General features: G+C 37.8%; 1 protein-coding gene across 6 annotated transcripts in view; it reads left to right on the plus strand.

The window, feature by feature from the left end:
• itsn2 (intersectin 2) overlaps nucleotides 1-21097 on the plus strand; it is a 98514-nt gene that overhangs the window by 47021 nt on the left and 30396 nt on the right. For 5 of the 6 annotated variants that reach the window (XM_008116547.2, XM_008116546.3, XM_016996235.2 and 2 more), the window contains 11 exons: nucleotides 1663-1750; nucleotides 2459-2598; nucleotides 4257-4337; nucleotides 10320-10456; nucleotides 10839-11293; nucleotides 12489-12610; nucleotides 12830-13008; nucleotides 13934-14075; nucleotides 15831-16036; nucleotides 18419-18483; nucleotides 19214-19380. In XM_008116547.2, the coding sequence (XP_008114754.2) occupies nucleotides 1663-1750; nucleotides 2459-2598; nucleotides 4257-4337; nucleotides 10320-10456; nucleotides 10839-11293; nucleotides 12489-12610; nucleotides 12830-13008; nucleotides 13934-14075; nucleotides 15831-16036; nucleotides 18419-18483; nucleotides 19214-19380 (1782 nt within the window). The remainder of the gene's footprint in view (nucleotides 1-1662; nucleotides 1751-2458; nucleotides 2599-4256; nucleotides 4338-10319; nucleotides 10457-10838; nucleotides 11294-12488; nucleotides 12611-12829; nucleotides 13009-13933; nucleotides 14076-15830; nucleotides 16037-18418; nucleotides 18484-19213; nucleotides 19381-21097) is intronic. The other variant, XM_016996230.2, reaches the window with a different exon arrangement.

Raw genomic sequence — 21097 nt, forward strand, 5'->3', positions numbered from 1 at the left:
AATAAAATAAAGGTGCCAAGTACATGTTAAAAAATTCTTAGGATCTAAAGCCTTTTTAGGACTTGTATCACTGGCCCATGAATCACAGGATTGTGCTGTCTGTGCTATATAAAATATTTTTTCAGATGTTTGTAACATTACTTCTGTTAAAACATCCACATAAAGATGTAAATAGAGATGAATAGTCCAGATCCCAGAGAGTACTCAAATTCAGTTTGCCCAAGGAGCCTCCTCATTCAGAGCATTTTCAAAGCTTCCTTGTACAGTTCCATGAGAATGTTATGTGACTCTACTGTCCTGATAGATCTCTACTTCCTATATTCAGAAGAAATTAATTGTGTTTCCTTTCATTGCACGTAATATTTTGGCCATAGGCAGTTGCAGCAGCAGTTATAAACAAATGGTCAAGTTAGCTTTCAGTAACAGAAGATTTCACCTACTTTTGGTTAGAGCCTAATGGTGGTTATCAAGACAGTAGTTACTATCAAAGGAGCCCCCAGTGGCGCAATGGGTTAAACCCTTGTGCAGGCAGGACTGCTGATCTGAAAGGTTGGGTTGCTGACCTGAAGGTTGCCAGTTCGAATTTGGGAAGTGCAGATGTGCTCCCTCTGTCAGCTCCAGCTCCCCATGCAGGAACATGAGAGAAGCCTCCCACAAGGATAGTAAAACATCAAAAACATCCGGGCATCCCCTGGGCAACGTCCTTGCAGACGGCCAATTCTCTCACACCAGAAGCAACTTGCAGTTTCTCAAGTCGCTCCTGACACACACAAAAAAAGCTATCAAAGGAATTTCCTACATAAGTTACCATTAGAGTATTTTTTGGTTAATATAAAAAAAAGCAGAAGTACATAACTTGTTTGTTACAGGGCAGAAGGAAAAATATAAAACTGAAGAGACATGACAAAAGAGAAGAGGACATTCTCTTTTAAAGCTGATTTATGTATATATGTTCGAATTTTAGATTTCTGTTTAGTGTAGAGATTAATGTAGAGAAATTTTATAGTTATGTTCTTCAAGTATAAGCATTGTTTGTTTCTTTAATTGCATAAAAGTTAGATAGCATTTTGTACATATTTAAAAAAATATTCAAGAAAGTAGAAAGTACTTTGCTATTGAAACAGAAGATCTTTTTTCAAGGATCATGTACCTAGTGGCCTTTGTTGCATATCAGTCAAGGAGTCTTTTTTGTATCTGTGTTGTTTTTTAACTGTAATGTAACTAGTATGTGAGTAACATCTTTTCTTGTTGTGTTTGAAAGATCTGAAAGTCTGTAATTACTTTTATAAAATTTATAACATTTAAAAGAAGCATTTTTCATCCTTCATGATGAAAAATGTAAGATCACAGAATCTAAATCAGTGGTTCTCAACCTTTGAGCCTCCAGGTGTTTTGGACTTCAACTCCCAGAAATCCCAGCCAGCTTACCAACTGTTAGGAACTGTGGGAGCTGGAGGCCCAGAGGTTGGGAACCACTGCTCTAAATCAATCAGTCTCCCAGCTTAACTCCCACCCCATACAAACACACAATTTTTCTTGGTAAGGAAGGAACTGCAAAATGTCTCAGCATATCTTCTTTAGGTTGCATTATACAATTGATTTAGTGATACCACATACAAATTATGCTTATGTAACTTTGAAAATTTTCTTTCAATTCTGCAGGAATATCAGAACAAGTTGATCCTCCTTATTCCTGAAAAACAGCAGCTAAATGAGAAATTGAATCACATGCAACTTGACAACTCTTCTAGTATGTACATTTTTTTGTTTTCTTTTCCCAAGTTTTCTTTTGTTTACTGGAATAAAACTTAAGCAATGATGAGAGCATAGGAAGAAGAAACGATAGTAAAAGGTTGAGAAAAAGTAAGGAAGCATCTGAGTTTGCAATTATTATAATGCAGTTTGACTCATATAATGCAGTTTAATTGCATTGAATTGCAATTATTTGCAAACAGCATCATATGGCAGTTTAGCTGCAGCCTAAGAAAGAGGTATGTGTGTGTTATGTGTGCATGTTTGTGTTTTTGTGAGCGTGCACATGTGCTTGTGTGAATGTATTCATATGTCCCTTTGCAAATGGGGTCTTAGCAATCTATTTGGAAATACATGCTAGCAATGGGATTGTTCTACTCATTTTGGGATCTAGCAAAAAAAATTTAGCCCTTGGGTTGAATACTGTTCTTCATCTCCATTTTTAGGGCTTGTTCACTTGTATTGAACTATGATAGAGATTAGAATCCCTGTTCACTGTTGGATCAATTAAGTGTGTTTAGCCAAATCCCAACTTTTAGTCCAGAGTCCCTTTAAGGGGTAAATTATAGTGGCCTAGCTGACATGATTGCTGCAGGAATTCATGAGCTGGGATAAAAAATATTGTTATTTTTGCAAAGGATTATTGAAGAAAAAATAGATTTGTATGTAAATATGGTCATTGAATAATATGTCTTTTCATCTTCAGGAACAGATCTTAACTCACTGCACAAGAAGTCTTCAGAGAAAGAAGAATTATGCCAAAGACTTAGGGAGCAACTAGATGCCCTAGAAAAAGAAACAGCTTCCAAGCTCTCTGAAATGGATACTTTTAATAGCCAGCTCAAGGTAAGGTCTTGATTTATATTTCCAACTTATCAAGTTTCAAATTTTCAGATCCTTTTCAGTATCTTCTGCAAGTGAACCTCCATGAAAGAGCATTTCTTGCCTCTCACATCTTCTCATCCATGCGGTTCAGATGCTCAGCCAATGCTCATCTTAACTGATTTAATGTTTTGAAGTATAGAGAGTGGTTTCTGTCACTATTTTGCAATTTGAAAGCCAGCGTATGGGCGACATTTTACATTGTGTTAATGAAATAAGTATTAATGTATATTGTGTATCTGAAGCAAAACTGATTGTGGGATATTCAGAAATAATCCTGGTTTTATCTATCTATATATATTTAAAAACCATTAATTCATGAAAGTTAATCGCTATAATAGTAATACGTAAAGTAAAATTATCTATTTCTCTTGCCATCTTTACCATTTAACAAAAATCAGGGCAGCTGTGCTTTTTTCTTTATGGCTTACACATTTTGGCCAGGACTATCTCCATCTCTCACACTCTTTATTTCCAGTCTAGAAGAAAGAATACTATAACTTAGGAAGCTGGTCCTTATCATGTCTTCCCTCTCTCAGAACAAAAATAGATGCATACAGATAAACTGGCGTGTTTATTAAAGGACTGCCCAGTCCAAGTGTTTTTCAAAGATGATGAACCATACAAAAGACAGGCAGGCCTTGAAATCGTTCATCAACATGTGATACCTGGAAAGCAATCTGAGCAGATGCACAAGCCAATTAGTCACAGTCTACTATGGTGAAATATATTGTATTTCACTTTAAATTATAGAAATTATCTCTAGATTTGCATCTATGAATCTAAATGAGCAAATGTAGGTGTGCCTGCCTGTGTGTTTTTTCTCTGCCTCTAATTCTCTCTTTTGTATCCAAAACACCAACACCTTTTAGTAATATGTAAGTAGCCTCTCTGTGTAGCTGGAAGGGAAGCTCTTTGCTTTGCTCCAGTATCTGAGCACCTAGCAAGGTGAGTGGCAGCCTAGACTAAGAGCTTTTCTGCTGATCTTGAAATGGCAGAGGGCCAAGGAGAGCCTGGCCTTACAAAACAGCCATACTATGGTATGGATTATCAGATAGGCAGGCACAGCACCCTCTTGAGATCTGCTGCTTTGGGGCAAGTGGGAAAGTGTGCCGTGACTGCTCCTGTCTTTTCTCTGGAGAGCAATGAAACTGGAGATGCTGTCTGAAAAGAAAGTGATTTTCTGGACAGTGTAGCATGGAGGTTCAATAACACAGTGTAAGTCTTTATGCAGGCAAAATATCACAGGAGGAATGTTTCAGCAGTCTTGGGTGGCAGGATTTACTTGGAGTTCTGGCCTCTTTCTCCTTCCCCTTCCTCTCCAATTTTCAGGTATTGCAACCCCCCCCTCCCCCCCAAAAAAATCAATTTTCAGATAAGGAAGACTTAACCTGTAATAAGAAGGCCAATTCTATCTAGAAAAGATACAAATTTTAGCCTATATAACTGATAAAACAAGATGGAAAATTTGATTGTTCTTTTTTAAAACGGGGCTAGCATGATTAATATATGACATGCCAGTTCTACCTTTCAAAATGATCCAGTACAGTATCAGAGATTCCCAACATGTATAACAAATGTAGTACAAAGTTTAACAGCTTTTTATCTGACTTATCTTACAGTGTGAGACAATGGATGCTTCTGTTCTTCAGTGCCTTTTGTGTCTGCTAAGCTGTCTCAACAACCTCTTCCTCTTACTTAAGGTTATTTTCTAATCTTTGGCCTTTTTGCTTCTAATAATTTCATTGTTTTCTCTGTCTTCTCTGTGTTTTAAAAACATTCTTTCATGCTTAACTTTAAAACTTGCCTAATGCAATAATCAGTACTGGACAGCATGCATTTTTTGCCCCTTTGCTTGCTTTTGAACTCTGTTTGCTCACTGAATGCTTTAAATTAGCTAATGAAGCAGGAATAAAAATAATAATATAAAAGTAATTAACATTTCTTAGGTTATCAGTTTTTAGATATTTTTTTAATTCCTTATGCTGCACACAGATTTCCATCCACCTTTAAGAATTTACTATTTCATCTGAATTGGTATCAAGACTGACTTCAAAATGGCCTACAGTTAAATAATTCTGCATTGTTGTATCCAATAACAGAAAAATAGGTGTTCCACTTGTGCATATATAGTAAGCACAAGAGAGGTTTAGAATGAGATTTGGACATCAGGAGGGTGGGTTTCCATGGGCGAGTGGAGAACCTTCATCTCCAGAGTCATTGCTTCATGCTAAAACCACCACACTGCTGGCTGTCATCACTGCTAGAAATGTAAAATTCCTAGAAGTTTTAAAACCACGAGAAAGAAGCATTTTCCCCAGAGTTTTCCTCCAGGCCCTCACATCTCTTGCAGCCTGTGTAAACAGGCTCCAAGTCCTGTGAGAACAGATTGAAGGTACTGGGCGTTTTTAATTTGGAAAAGGGCAATTAAGAAGCAATAAGATTGCTTTCTTTGCATATTTCAAAGGCTGTCATACATCCAATGAAGTAAATGTATTTTCTTTTGCCACAGCAAATTAAACCCAAATTGGTGGATTTAAAGTACAGAAGGAGGGATTTTGACTAACAATAGAATGATAGTACTAGCTGTTTGCCAGTGTAATAGACTGCCTTGGATTCTTCTTTGTCATAGTCTTTTTTCTTTTCTTTTTTTTTCACTAGAAGCTGGATAGCCACCAGCTTCTGCTGAAAAATCATGCTGGAGAATTTTCATACCATTTTGAGAGCTTAAGCTGGGTAGTTAATTTGTTTTAGCATTAGCATTCCATGAAATGCCTATACTAAGAGAACCATATTTTACTCAAGTATAATGCTTTCCTTTTTTGGTTGAATTACACCATCCAAATTGAGGTGCACATTTAGAATCGGTGGCATGTTACAATCACACACACCCGTGTGAAAAGGCCTGGAGAGACCTAGAAGCCAGACAAGGAGATGAAGGACCAAGAGGCTGTTCCCAGCAAAGGCCTCAGGATCTATGGTGCCCAGAAAAGGATAGTAACCCAGTCATTCACTGTGGAGGGACTGGGGTCATCAGGTCTTTCTGGCCAGAGGAGCTGGAAGCATCACCCTCACCTTCTCTCTCTGCGCCAGGGCTTGACCACACTTTCTGCCTCCCAGGTAGCCCTCGAGGTGTCTCCACCTCGACCTCACTGCTCGAGGCTCATTCCTGTGCTGTTCCCAACTGGCCTCATTCATAATGCCTTCAAAACTGAGGATGAGGTTTTGAAGGCCTCGTAAATGCGGCCCGTGGCTGCCAGTCTTGGCCTGATGTAGGGGCGTGGCTTCCCAAATGGCCTCATTTATCCCTGACTTGCTATGCCTGCACTGTTGGGACAGTACATTTGATGGCAAATCTGTTCTTTTTGTAATGTGCATATTCAAAATTGAAGTGCGCATTCCATTCAATGCGGTGTTATATATGCTATTTTCTGTATCACACGAATTTGAATGATCTTGCATCTGAAGAGAATGGAAAATGCTTTTTTAATCCTGTAGGTGATGTTAATGAAGTTGCATTCTTATATCTGTACATGAAACAGGTAAGTAATGTGAAGGAATCACCAAGCAACTAAGGGGATGTTGAAGGAATAAGTAATAGCATCCTATCTCAGGCTGTGGCATCAAATGATGGCAACAATGATTAGCTAACTGAAAATAAGGAATACAAAATGCAGACCAAGGTTGAAAGAAGAATGGATCATATCCCATTTATGAAGAAAAGCATTAACTTGTAAATATTTACTTCTTTGTATAAATCAAATGCTATGTATTTTCAAGGAAGATAAAACTAATAGTATAGTGAATATGAAAGTAATACTATAGATTATTCAGGCATAGTCAGACATGCATTCTTGACTTTAAGAATGCTGACTTCAGTAAACTTAGGGGAAAACATTGTGTGATTCCATGGTCAGGAATATTAAAAGAGAAAGGAATTCATGACGAATGAGAGTCTCTGAAAAGCAAAATATTGGAAGCAGAATTTCAAACAGTTCCATTGAGGAGGAAAAATAGGAAGTGTCTAAAGAAATCAGACTGGATGTCTGAGGAGCTTTCAGATGAACTAAGATTTAAAAGGGACATGTACAAAAAACAGAAACAAGGGAGAAATAATTAAAGAGGAATTCAAACAAACAGGAGTTTCAGGGAGAGGGTTAGGAAAGCCAAAACACAAAACGAGCTCAGGCTTGCTACAGAAATTAAAAACAGTAAAAAAGTATAGGGTTGTTTTTGGTTATGCCAATAGCAAAAGGAAGAACAAGGAAATGGTAGGGTTGCTGAACAGGTAATGGCAAAATGCTAATGGGACAGAGAAAAGACAGAACTACTCAGCATATTTTCTGCCTCAGTTTTCTCCCAAAAGGTTAACAGTGCTCAACTTGGGGAGAATGGAGCAGAGGATGTTATAGCTGTTCAGGAGTGGAACCCTCTGTCTCAGTCTGGCGAAAGCGCCTTCCTTGGAGGCTTTTATACAGAGGCTGGATGGCCATCTGTTGGGGGATGCTTTAATCAATTCATTAATTTACCACACTTGTACCCTGCCCTTTTCACCCTGAAGGGGACTCAGAGCAGGCTTACAAAGGCAACGATTCAATGCCACACATATACATATCGATAAATAACGCATTAAAATCCAAAACAATTAAAACATCCACATTAAAACATCAATTAAAATCATGCAATTCAAGTCATGCTCCAGGGCCGTTCCATCCATCACTGTGTTATTTCATGGCTGAACACAGAGTGCTTTCCAAAGGCTCCTCTTAATCCTGGAGAGAAGTGACCAGTGGGGTGCCACTGGGTTCTGTCCTGGGCCCAGTACTATTCATCTCTTTCAGTGACTTGGACAATCTGCTTATCAAATTTGCAGATGACACCAAATTAGGAAGGATAGCTAATACTCCGAAAGACAGGATAAGAATCCAAAATTATCTTAACAAATTAGAGAGCTGGCCCAAAGCTAACAAAATGAATTTCAAGAGAGAGAAATGTAGGATACTACACTTAGACAGAAAAAATGAAATGTACAGATATTGGATGGGTGAAATCTAGCTTGAAAACAGTACATTTGAAAATGATCTTGGAGTCTTAGTAGAGCACACACTGAACATGATGCAAGACTGTGATGCTGCAGCTAAAAAAGCCAAAGGATCAATAGGAATAGAGTGTCTAGATCAAAGGAAGTAATCATCCCTTTCTATTCTGCTTTGGTCAGATCTTACTTGGAATACTGTGTCCAGTTTCAATATATTTAAGAAGAATATATTTTCAGGCTAGGAAAAACTTCTTGACAGTAAGACCTATTCCACAGCGGAGTGTACTGCCTTGGAGCGTAGTGGAGTGTATTCTCTGAAGGTTTTTTAAAGAAAGACTGGATAGCCATTTGTCTATCTTTGACTATGTGATCCAGAATGGCAGGGGGTTGAACTGGATGACCCTTGTGGTCTCTTCCAACTCTAGGATTCTATGAATAGTAAGCTTATGGTGCAGATTTTGACCAGATTATGCTGATGTCCTAGTGAAAACTAGCATTTGTTAAGGAAATCAGTTTGGGATTGAAATATTTATCTGGCCTAAGACTAAATATACCTCCCCATGGACATCCAAGACAATACTTTCTCTGTGCCTGTCAATTGCCAGATGTGTAATATGGTTTAAAATATTTGGAACAGCAGCTTGAAGCCACGTTTTTGCCACAGTTTGTTTTTGTTACGCGTTTATTGTTTTAGCCTCGATCTATTTCATCTGTGGATAAATCTCTATCATTACTATATTTAGCTAGGACAAAGTGTATAGTATATCCAAATCAGTTCATGTGATAAGTTAAGACAGGTTGAAAAAAAAACTTTTCGCAGAAGGCATGTTAGTAAAGTTAAAGAGTTAATATTCAGCCAAGAACCTGAATACAGAAAGGTGTATTCGGGCTCTTGGCTAAATATTAGCCAGAAGCAAACATTCTTTAAAATCCACATCCCAACTGAAAGACCCATTAACCTGGTCACAAATTACATACATAGGCATCCTCCCTTCTTTTCCCATTGAACCACTTTGCTGGCCTCCCCACTCGCTTTCCATAAAAGCCACTCTCCCCAATGTTGGCCTCCCAGTCTGGATCAGGGTTTAGCTGTGATTCCTGCCTGTTAGTTTGCTTTGCAGGAGCGGGTTCCATTGAAATAAAATTAGATTCTGTTTTCCAGTGCCAATTGCAGGTACTGGATTGGGGAGAGGTGAGAGACAGAGACAAAGGATTTAAATCTATATTAGCACCCCTTGTTGACTGTTTGCTTGGTGGTGGTGGGGAGTTGCTGTACATGTACACCTGTTGCCATCTTTCCAGCTTCAATTCCCACTATCTTCTGTCCCCACTACGTTTATATCTTTCTTTTCTTTTTCTCTGGGAGGAGGATGCCCAACATTTTCATTTTCCAAGCATGTAGGCCCATGTCAAGATCCAATGCCAGACTAAATAAATAAGCATGGCACTTTTCAGATGACATGGCTCCTGAATTTGTTTGTTTTAAAATGTGAAATAAAACAATTAAGGGGATTGGACAGATACCAAAGGAGGTCCCTATGGGCATAGTGCATTGGGGATCCCTAGACTTAAACCGAAAAGTGGGTTTGTACCTGGTGTGTGTCAGAATACAAATATAATGTCATCATGTAAAATTATTGTATAACAAGATTTTGAAAATGTTTGTTGATAATAATATAGTATTTATTACATGATTACTGAAAATATTTACAGTATAGCAGCATAACATGATGCTGTAAAAGAGCTATTTTATTATGAAGAAGTTGACCAGCTGCTTTCATTCAGGTAATCTCTATGTTCAGGCAAACTTGAATCAGTTTTTGATTCAGTAGCCAGTCGTTACTCCTTTTGATAATCTGTAAAGTCCTATCCAGTCATAACATGTATTAAAACAATAAAAAAGAGATTAGTTTAGACATTCCATAAATAAAATGAGTTATATTAATAAAAGGAGAGCTATTTTACAGTGTTCAGTTTAATTTTTGTTTTTGGTTTTTTTTTGTTTTAATAGCAATTTAGATCCATTATTATGCAGTTTCCCATAAAGACTGCACTTATAAAGAAAACTACATCATTTCTCTGCTAGAATAATCATTGAAAGCTCACTTTAGATAAAGGGGCAAAAACCAAGCAAGTGAGAGAAGAAAAAAATAAACGAAAGAAAAGAATAACAAATCAATTTTCCAAAATAATCAAGAAAAGCAATAATTTTGAATTAATTCAGTCTAGTGGGATAAAAGGAATTGATAATATCAAGTCTATTCAAATGTTTAAGTAGCTTCATAGTGATACTCCTAAAACAATCTGGCTTTATCCAGGACTGATTAGGAAAACCTGCCTCTAGTATTTCTCTTCTCAAATTCTGAACGTTTACTAATTTATTTCTTTATTTACACCCTATTTCCTTAGCTTTAGTCACTAAAAGAAAGTAGTTATATTAGTACTAGTAGTAATTGTCATAATTCAAATGCAAATTTTGAAGTATCAGAATCTTTTATTTTTGAATCCGTTTACCTAAATAATTACATGTCTTACTGTATAATTGATTTGTATTAAAGCTTGGATTACTAAGCATAAAAAACTTGCTTCTCAGAGTAACAGTTTGCCTTAAACTCACTTTATTCCATTTTTTATTTTTAAAAAACAGGAGCTGAGAGAAACCTATAACACACAGCAGTTAGCCTTTGAGCAGCTTCACAGGATCAAACAAGATAAAATCCAAGAGTTAGAAAGAAAGAAAAATGAACTTGCACGGAAAAGAAGAATAGAGGATGAGGCTGCACGGTAATATGCTAAACTATTGTGAGCTTGGAAATTACTATTTCATTGCACTCTCTCTGATCCCATTTAAATTCTTGGGAGGATATCCTGAGGTGCATGGGGTATTATAAACTTTCAACTGTTCTGGGAATCTACAAAATTCAAACTGGGAAATACAAACCAGTATACCTCAGATGAAGGAAATACATGTCAGATCTTCCATCAAGATTAATAGGGGGCTTTCTTCCTTTTCCATTACAATGCCAGTGGAAAGATAAGACTGGAACCTCTTCACAGTAAATCTATATAGTACTTATACCAAGTCTTACTATTAGCCTTGCTTTTTAGCTTTGGTATCATGAAGCTCTGATATACTGACATTGTTTTCCCCATTATCTTATTTAAGAAAAGCAAAACGGGAAAAGGAGAACTTGTGGCAGGAGACTATCCGGAAAGAAGAAGAAGAAAAAAGAAAGCGATTACAGGAAGAGCGCATTCAAGAAAAACTCCAGGAGGAAAAACAAAAAGCTGAGGATGCAACTGCCCAACACCGAGAGGTCCAGCAGCAAAAACTGGCAGAGGAGAAATCTGAAGTGGGAAGAAGGAACAAAGAAGCAGAAATTCTGAGAGATTCTGAACAGCAAAGGCAGAAACAAAAAGAAGAAAAAAGAAGACAGGAAAAGATTGCGAAAGAAGTTGAGGAAAGGCATAAGCACTTTGATGAAGAGAAGAAAAGAAAAGATTCAGCCAATTTACGAGAGTCAGAAAAGGCTATTTCTCAGTCAAACTTACTTGAAAAAAATACAGACATCTTCACAGAGACTAAGAATCAATTGCTTAAATCCCCATTTAAGCATGAAGGTATTGCACCCATGTTTTTTGTGTACATATGGTTACTTTTAAATGTTATCTAGGATCCTGAGTTCAGACTCCTGGCAGAGCCTTCATTAAATGGATTTCTGTTCCTGCTATTTGAGTTTCAAAAGGGGAGCAAGGGTAGATATAAAGAATCTCCTCTCCCCACCGCCTTCACCTGTGGGATCCTCCACTGCCTCTTGGTCTTCTCCATGAATAGACCTATTTTCATTCACAGATGCTTGGCTAAGATACATTGAATTATGTCTATAATGTGTTGTTAGTTGTTTCTAGTTACTCGTATAGACTTGTGTATAAGTCAAAAACAGGGTTTGGGGCCAGAATATGGATATGACCTGTGGATAAGTTGAGACTCACTCCATGGAGAGAAAAGCACCAATGCTACCTTAAGGGGGGAGCTCTTCCTGACTACTGCCAATTTTATTCCCAGACGTTCAAAAAGGCCTTTTGCCACTGTACTCAGAGAGATCCTAAATTCATAAATATTTAGGTAGACTATTAACTCTTACCAAAAAAGGAACAGTCCCCTTGTCTGAATATGGTGGCAAAAGGCAAAGCTTTGTTCATCTTGGGATAACCTAAAAGTAGTACTGATGCCCTATACTCTTTCAGTGCTCCTTTGAGGGGCTGCTGCTGCTGCCATTTTCCTACCCAGGCACTCTAAAAGTCCAAACATGGCATTGTAGTGGTGTAGTGGTGGGGGTTAGTGGTTCTTGTAGGTTCTCCTGGAATGGATTACACTCTCATCTTTCACAACTCTACGTAGGGTTCCTTTTTTGAAAAAAGTTTGGCTATAGTACTTAGATCTATGGATACATTCATCCAAGTTTTCTGGGTCAATCTTCTTAGGAAAAATGTTAGACTTTTACATGAGTGCATACAGTAATTGTTATGTATGGTCATAAATGGGGTCCCTTCTACACTTCCATAAAAATCCAGATTGTCTGCTTTGAACTGGATTGTATGGCTGTGCAGACTCATATAATTCAGTTCAAAGCAGATAATGTGCACTGACCTGATGTATTTGGTCAAGTCAACCTTTGGTATTAACCAGGGTTGAGAGAGAAGCCAACACTGTCCACCTGTGCTAATCCTAAATATGTTACTGTTGCTTTATTTTTTATAAAAAAAAACACAAGTAGAATGACTATCTAGCCATTATTCTTCCTCAACCTTTCAGGTCTTCCTGTCCGTATCTCTGAATCTGGGAAATTGGGTGACTTTGTGAATTACAGAGCATTATATCAATTTGAAGCAAGGAATCATGATGAGATTAGTTTCAATTCTGGAGATATAATTCAGGTAAGAAGCAGGTGATGCATGATTGTTTCTGAAAAATAAACAGGCTATTTATTTTGAAAAGAAACTGTGTTTCTTCTCTACAATATACCTGAAGTGGCATAAACTAAAATAAAGAATTAAAACAACGGTTAAAGTAAAAAGAAGTGATTACATAATGTTTGTTAACAAACCTGTGGTTTCTCATTGACTGTATTTGTATCATTTCTTGTTTTTCTCCAGGTTACTGAGAAAACTGAAGGAGAACCTGGTTGGTTATATGGGAGCTTCCAGGAGCGTTTTGGCTGGTTTCCCAGTAATTATGTAGAAAAAGTATCTGAAAAAGGAAAAAACGTTTCACCTGCTAAAAAAGCTTTACTTCCTCCAGCAGTATCTTTACCTGCTGCCTCAGTTCGTGTAGCGTAAGTGCTGCTCAGGACTCCAATACCTCTCTGAACAGAAGTTATATACAGTTTGATGCTTTTTGAGAGAATGCTTTGTAACAGCTATAGCTGTGTAATTTTTAAAAACAAAGAAGCATTTTAATTTTATTCTAGTTATTATATTTTGTATGCTAAGAAGTAAAGTCCATGATTCTCATGACTCACCTACACATTGATAGAGTTTGTGTTGCATTCAGTTTAGAATTTCTAAGATCATTTCCTTTCCATATGGAATTATAGAATACTTTGGTTAAAAGCCAGGGATTAATCAGAAATTCCTTAAGGGGATGGAGAGGCTATCAACCCATGCCAGCATTTGAGTATCATTGGGATCCCAGGAAGTCAGGTAGTTCAACCCTTGCCAGTGCAGGAATCCACAGGTAAAGGATCATTAATAGATGAACATTCAACCAGTGGTTGGGAGCCCCCAGATGGCGTAGTGGACTAAGTGACTTGAAGGTTGGGTTGCTGACCTGAAAGCTGCCAGGTTCGAATCCCACCTGGGGAGAGTGTGGATGAGCTCCCTCTATCAGCTCCAGCTCCATGCGGGGACATGAGAGAAGCCTCCCACAAGGATGGTAAAAACATCAAAACATCCGGGCGTCCCCTGGGCAACGTCCTTGCAGACGGCCAATTCTCTCACTCCAGAAGCAACTCCGGTTGCTCCTGACACGAAAAAAAAAAAAAACCAGTGGTTAAAAACCTTCAGCAAAGAATCTATCCCTTTCTGAGGTGTTCCTCTCCACTGTCAAGCATCACTTGATGTTTGGAAGTTCTTCCTAATGTTTACTCAGAATTTCATTTCATTTCATTTCTTGTAGGAAACAAACTTACTTAATATTCTACTTGACACTTTTTGATATTAGAAGATAAAGTTTTACGTCTATGTCTGTTTAACCTGCAGATCTACTTCACCAAGTAAGCCAACTGAAGAAATTGATTATCAAAATGTACCTTTCTCAAGTTTAAATGTTAACACATGGCAGAAAAAATCTGCCTTTACTCGTACAGCTTCCCCAGGATCTGTTTCTCCCATCCATGGACAGGTATGTTCTACTGAGAGGAAAGCACGTTATGTTTCTGTATCCTTGTAATTTGTTCTGCTCACCTCAAAATGTATTCCATAAGAAATCAATTGTTGAGCTTTCATATAAAGATCTACAGTCTACAGTTCTAAAACTGGGTAACTATTATTAGTTTATGGGAATGATTTTTCCCTTGCTCTTATTCAGACAGATTACAACAGAACTGTACCAGTTTTTCTTTTTATTAGTTGTTGTGGCAAAATCTGTCAGAGTTTTATTAGCTTGAATAAATATGCAAAACGGTGGAGAAAACATTAACTTTGAATATAAACTAGAGTTTCCAGAAATCCTGTTTTCTAAAGGAAATCTAATATTGAAAATAGTTGTCAAATATTCATATTATATGAGGAACTCCAATTCTCATGTTTGTGAGTTTGTGGCAGAAGTATAGAGACAGCTTGAGAGATTATGGCCTTTTATGGAGAAACTAGCAGTGCCCAGCCATGCGTTGCTGTGGCAAAGTGTGGTGGTATGGGAAATAAAGTATTGATGAATTGGTGGTAGTTAGTATATATTCTTTCCTAAAGCTTGTGAATATACAATATTTCTGGTTGTTCCTTTTTTTTGTCAGTTGGAGGCAAGTATGAATGCTGCAATTAGCTAGAATGATTAGTATGTTATGGCCTTTCAGCTTCAAAGCCTGGCTACTTCTTCCCTGGGGGAATATTTTGTTGGGAGGTGTTAACTGGCCCTGATTGTTTCATGTCTGGAATTCTCCTGTTTTCAGAGTGTTGTTCTTTATTTACTGTTCTGATTTTAGAGTTTCTTAATACTTGGAACCAGACTGTGTTCATTTTCATAGTTCACAGCAACACCATAATAATAATAATAATAATAATAATAATAATAATAATAATAATAATAATAATAATAATAATAATAATGACTCTGATAATACACACTACTTCTCTCCCTCCTCAGCTTCCTCCCTGGGGGAATCCTTTGTTGGGAGGTGTTAGCTGGCCATGATTGTTTCCCTGTTTTCAGAGTGTTGTTCTTAATTTTAAAGATTATATTGTTCTGTTTTATTATACCACAGTGCTTTGTATATATTATATTTATAATCTTATATTATTTGCTTTGCACTGGATTATATGAGGCCCCTTCTACACAACTGTAAAAAAATCCACATTGAACTGGATTATATGGCAGTGTGGACTCAAGATAATCCAGTTCAAAGCAGATACTGTGGATTATGTGCCATGGCATTCTGGGTTATATAGCTGTGTGGGCCTTGAATCTACACTGCCATATAATCCAGTTCAAATCAGATAATCTGTATTTTATAGGCAGTGTTGAAGAGGCCTAAGTGAACTCTCAGCCGTTGTGACTGAGGGGGTTGCTAGGACACAAAGAGAGCAAGGCCTAAAGGGGGCAAGGCCTACCCTTCTGACTGGCAGTCAGGGGGAGAATGGCTCTTCCTCATTCTCTGTAATTTGGACTTTATTTTTCTAGGGTTTTTATTGAAAGACATAGATTGGATGACTATGTCATTTGTGGCCAAATTTGGTGTGACTTGGTTCAGTGGTTTTGTTGTTTACTCCATGGGGAAAACGCGCATTACATTTTTATAGATATAGAAGGCTGAGGAGCAAGAACATCATTCTAACTGAAAAGATAAAAACCTGCATGGGAAGGAAGACGAGAAAACCAGGCATTGCAGAAAATTGCAGAGATGGTTGTCTAATGTATTGTTCATTGGCTGTATTTTGCTAGGGCCAAGTTGTAGAAAACGTAAAAGCGCAAGCGCTTTGTTCCTGGACTGCAAAGAAAGATAACCACTTGAATTTTTCAAAAAATGACATTATAACAGTATTGGAGCAACAAGAAAATTGGTGGTTTGGAGAAGTAAATGAAGGAAGAGGATGGTTTCCCAAATCCTATGTAAAGATCTTGCCTGGAAACGAATCCCAAAGGGAGGAGTAAGTAAAGCTGTGGAAATTTGGAAGTGAATACATTTTAAAAGTATGTCTGAGAGAGAGTAGAATATAAATTGAACACTTAGGCTGGTTCAGAGGTGCACCCATTTCTTCTGTCTTTCAGAGGACATTCCATACTTTGGGGATTAGCCTTGCACTCAGGCCAATAAGTAAGGTCTCATAGTATCTTCCTCTCCAGTGGGCAGAAGGAAGAGGAGAAGGAGCTACCCTAATCTCTCAGACTTTCCCAGCCCAATGTCAGTGTTGCAGAGTTGAGTTGAGCTCTCTGGGGGATCAGAGAACTGTCTTACAGTATTTTTAGCTATGTTCACACCTCCCACCCAACACAACTTAGAGAACAACAGAACCTTATAGAAGAAAATACAGGTAGGTTTTTGGGATAAGCCCAACACCCTATCTAAGCATACAGTGAAACCTTGACTTACAGGTGAACCAACATGCATTTTTTGAGATATGAGCCATCGCTCGCTCGCTTGATTTTTTTTTGACGTGTGAGCCAAGATTTGTGTTACAAGCTAGCGTGAAAGTACGCCACCCTCCATCTTAAGCAGGGCTTTAAGGGAGCAGTCAGGAAAGTTCCTTGCTGTTGTCCTTGCTGTATAGGAAAGCTGAATGGACAGGAGTCTATCATCAGTAAACTTCTATCCTGATTAAAATAAGCAGGGTGCACAGGTACCTGTTGGTCTAATTGATCATTGCAGAATAATTTTACTGAAGTTTCCCACTCATAGCAAGAAAAAGAAAGTTATGCTATTGGCTTTTAAACCTTCCAATCCTGCCCCCTCCTCCAACATCGAGGGAGCTTTCCATGCCTTTCCTGAAAATAAATCATGAAGCCAAGTCATTGAATCAGGTGCCTGTTAGGAGTCAAGCATATCCCTTGAAGCTTATTAAAGCGGTACACAAGAAGATGATTAAGTGAAATCTCATCTTGAAGGAAAATACATACTATACGCTTATTAAATCTGGTTTATCTCTTTATGTTCTCTTTTATTATGTAGTATGTATTATTGTTTATACATTAATTGTTTTTTATAAAGTACATTTTTCTTATTTAAAAACATGTTTCAAAAATGATATGGTTTTGTGGTGCTGGAACTGATTAATAGCATTTCAATTAATTTCAATGGAGAAATTTGGATTTGACATAAGAGCTATTTAAAAGCTCAGTCGCAGAATGAATTAAACTCGTAAATCAAGGTATCATTTGTATTTGGGTCCAGTAGCTATTACAGCAATAGAAGGATGACTCTCCACTCTAATCTTTATTGTACACTGAGAACAGTGATCCTGCCCTCCCACTTTTTTGACAGATAGAGAACTGAGTGCCCGGTACTAATGCCAGTGTGAGGATGTTAAGAGCCCAAGCATCCCACCGTCACCCTCCCCCCTCGCTTTTATAAGGCCCAATAACATTTACATCTTCTTCTTGCAAACAGGGTTCAGGTAGGGACTGTTTTTTTCCTCATATGCACTGTTCATTCCTCAAGAGGCAGTAGAGACGACATTCTGGAAAAATCCAGCTCCACAATTATTGTAAGCCGCCCTGAGTCCCCTGTTGGGTGAGAAGGGCGGGATATAAATATTGTAATAAATAAATAAATAAATAAATAAATTATGATTCTCCCCTACTTGACTTTAGCTTTGACAGGAGCAGCTATTATTCTTGGGTTGTCACATTATTTAAGTTAAGCTTAACTATGCTAACTCTCCCTCCTAAATGGAAAAAGCAGCAGCAGTACTCTAGGATCCCCCTACTGGTTCCAGATTGCCCCACTGCTCATGGTCTTATGCCAGCAATGTTGTAGATGGCTTAGTTCTTTCTTGACTAGAGCTCTTCCAGCTAATAGTTTGGAAGCTGAATAGCGATGAATTTGATAACAGATATTAGAGGACATTTGGGAGAGCCTCTTGTCCTTTACAAAGAATGCAACGAACAAAATAGCATTTACAGGAGACACTGGAGAGGGAGAGTTTACAAACTAAGCACCCTCATGTGAAATTGTTTCTCAATGGAACCAATACTGAATCCCCCTACTAGAGACTTAACTTTTAACTCATAACTCTGATTTTCTTGGGCTATAAACTAGCTTGTTTCAACAAATCAAGATTAATCATAGATTGATAAAAATAAAGTTGTTGTTGTTGTTGTTGTTGTTATTATTAGAATTAGAATTAGAAATAGCAGATGAGCATGGGAAGAGACTAGGGTTGATTATTGATAGCCATAAACCATAAATTGTGTTGGTTTTGTTTCGTTATTGTTTTTGTGGATTTATTGGCTTTTGTAAGTTTTGAATCACATATCACTGAATAGGAAACACTGTATCTTGCAGTGGCTAAAATCATTTTTTTAATCTGCAGGCCAGAAGCTGTTTATGCAGCTATAAATAAGAAATTTACAAAACCATTGTATACTTTAGGAGAAGGTAAGAATTATAGTTATAGAATCTTTGTCCTATTGTTTGGGGTTTTTTTTTCCTAAGTTTTAATAAAATAGTTTGGAGAAGAAAATGTACAATACTGCAAGTTAATGTGGGAAGGAATGGTGAAAAAGCATGAATGATTTGCAAATACTGGCCACAGGTAGAAGGAATGTGGCATCTCAATCAAGAAAAAGAGATCAGTATATCACATAATCCCAAATGTACCAGTTCCAGTGGAATTCTTTATTAGCTTTTGACAACCCTAATTTAGCTTGAGAAGGGAATAAAACTGCTTTTAAAAAATGTCAGTTTTTGTAGGTGTGAAACATAGTACAGTACACGGTATCTTGTATCTATTTCTGAGCCTTATTACATATCAGTAATACTTGCACCAAAAGCCACAAGATAGTGCAATTTTGCATGCATTCTTAATACACGTCCTGGTTTACATATATATTAAACTTATTTAAGACTCTTAAGTAATTACAAAGGTGAAAATTGTAGATGGTTATAATTTAGTGCATAGAGTTACAATATTTGACATTTACTTTTGTTGAAGATAGTAAAAAATAAACTTAAAGCAAATCTTTTCATTTGATTTTGTTTTTCGTGAAAAATCTGATGTGTTTGAGTTTGGGGATTTAAAAGGCATTTCAAGGATAAAAGTGTTGCAATTTGTAATCATATATACAGTAATTTTGCTAGGTAACTGAAATTGTTTTTACTTTTTCAGAGTATATAGCACTGTATTCTTACACAAGTTCTGAACCAGGTGATTTAACATTCGTTGAAGGTGAAGAAATTTTAGTCCTTCAGAAAGATGGAGAATGGTGGACTGGAAGCATTGGTGATAGAACTGGGATCTTTCCTTCAAACTATGTCAAACCAAAGGATCAGGATGTATGTTTTTCTTGCTTTCTTTTGGGGAATAGGGAGGGGAGGTGCAGTATCTCAAAACAGAAACCAAGGCTCTTTTCCAGATAGAACAGACTGGAACAGCTCTCCTTTGCTTCAGGTGGTTATTGCAGTCAACTCAAATAGTACTGCTGGTCTCTCAGAGAGTAAAACAGGATCTATGCAGGGAAACCCTATCATCTAAAAAAAGGAAACTCTCTGGGGGAGCACTTTGTTCCCTTCCAGACAGACCCTATATCTCAGGGTCTGATCCCAGGTTTTCTGCTTTAAACTGGATTGTATGAGTCTGCACTGCCAGATAATCTAGAATAAACAGAAAACTTGGACTCAGATCCTGGAATATAGAGCCTGTCTAGAAGGGTCCATACTGTTTCCCATGACTGTTGAACTCACCAGGCTCCACAGATTGCTCTTTTTTCTGGCAAAAAAAAGTCATTTTTCTCTAAGAATGGTAATGTGTATTTTTAAGTAGGTGGCAGACCAATTAGATATGTCCTAACAAACATTCCTAGTGATTATGCAGTGGAGGTGAAGAATAGATTTCAGGGACTAGATTTAATAAATAGAGTCCCAGAAGAACTATGGACAGAAGTTCACAACATTGTTCAGGAGGCGGCAACAAAGTACGTCCCAAAGAAAAAGAAAACCAAGAAGGCAAGATGGTTATCTGTTGAGACACTGGAAGTAGCCCAAGAAAGAAAGAAGGTGAAAGGAAACAGCGATAGGGGGCGATACGCCCAATTAAATGCACAATTCCAGAGGTTAGCTAGGAGAGACAAGGAACTATTTTTGAACAAGCAATGCATGCATGTGGAAGAAGACAATAGGATAGGAAGGACAAGAGACCTCTTCCAGAAAATCAGAAACATCAGAAGCAAATTTCAGACAAAAATGGGCATGATCCAAAACAAAGATGGCAGGGACTTAACAGAAGCTGGAGAGATCAAGAATAGGTGGTGAGAATATACAGAAGAGCTGTATAGGAAGGATAACAATATAGAGGATAGCTTTGACGGTGTGGTGAGTGAATTAGAACCAGACATCCTGAGTGAGGTTGAATGGGCCTTAAGAAGCATTGCTAACAACAAGGCAGCAGGAGACAATGGGATCCCAGCTGAGTTATTTAAAATCTTGGAAGGTAATGCTGTCAAGGTGATGCATGCCATATGCCAGCAAATATGGAAAACACAAGATTGGCCATCAGATTGGAAAATATCAATTTATATTCCCATACCAAAAAAGGGAAATGCTAAAGAATGCTCAAACTTCCGTACAGTGGCACTTATTTCCCATGCCAGTAAGGTAATGCTCAAGATCCTGCAAGGCAGACTCCAGCAATACATGGAGCGAGAGTTGCCAGATGTCCAACCTGGGTTCAGAAAAGGCAGAGGAACGAGAGACCAAATTGCTAATATCCACTGGATAATGGAGGAAGCCAGGGAGTTTCAGAAAAACATCTACTTCTGCTTCATTGACTATTCTAAAGCCTTCGACTGTGTGGATCATAATAAACTATGGAATGTTCTTGGTGGTATGGGGATACCAAGTCACCTTGTGTGTCTCCTGAGAAATCTGTATAAAGACCAAGTAGCCACAGTAAGAACAGATCATGGAACAACAGACTGGTTCAAGATTGGGGAAGGAGTACGGCAGGGCTGCATACTTTCACCCTCCCTATTCAACTTGTATGCAGAACACATCA

Source organism: Anolis carolinensis, chromosome 1, assembly GCF_035594765.1.
Source record: "Anolis carolinensis isolate JA03-04 chromosome 1, rAnoCar3.1.pri, whole genome shotgun sequence".
In the NCBI taxonomy this organism is placed as follows: Eukaryota; Metazoa; Chordata; class Lepidosauria; order Squamata; family Dactyloidae; genus Anolis; species Anolis carolinensis.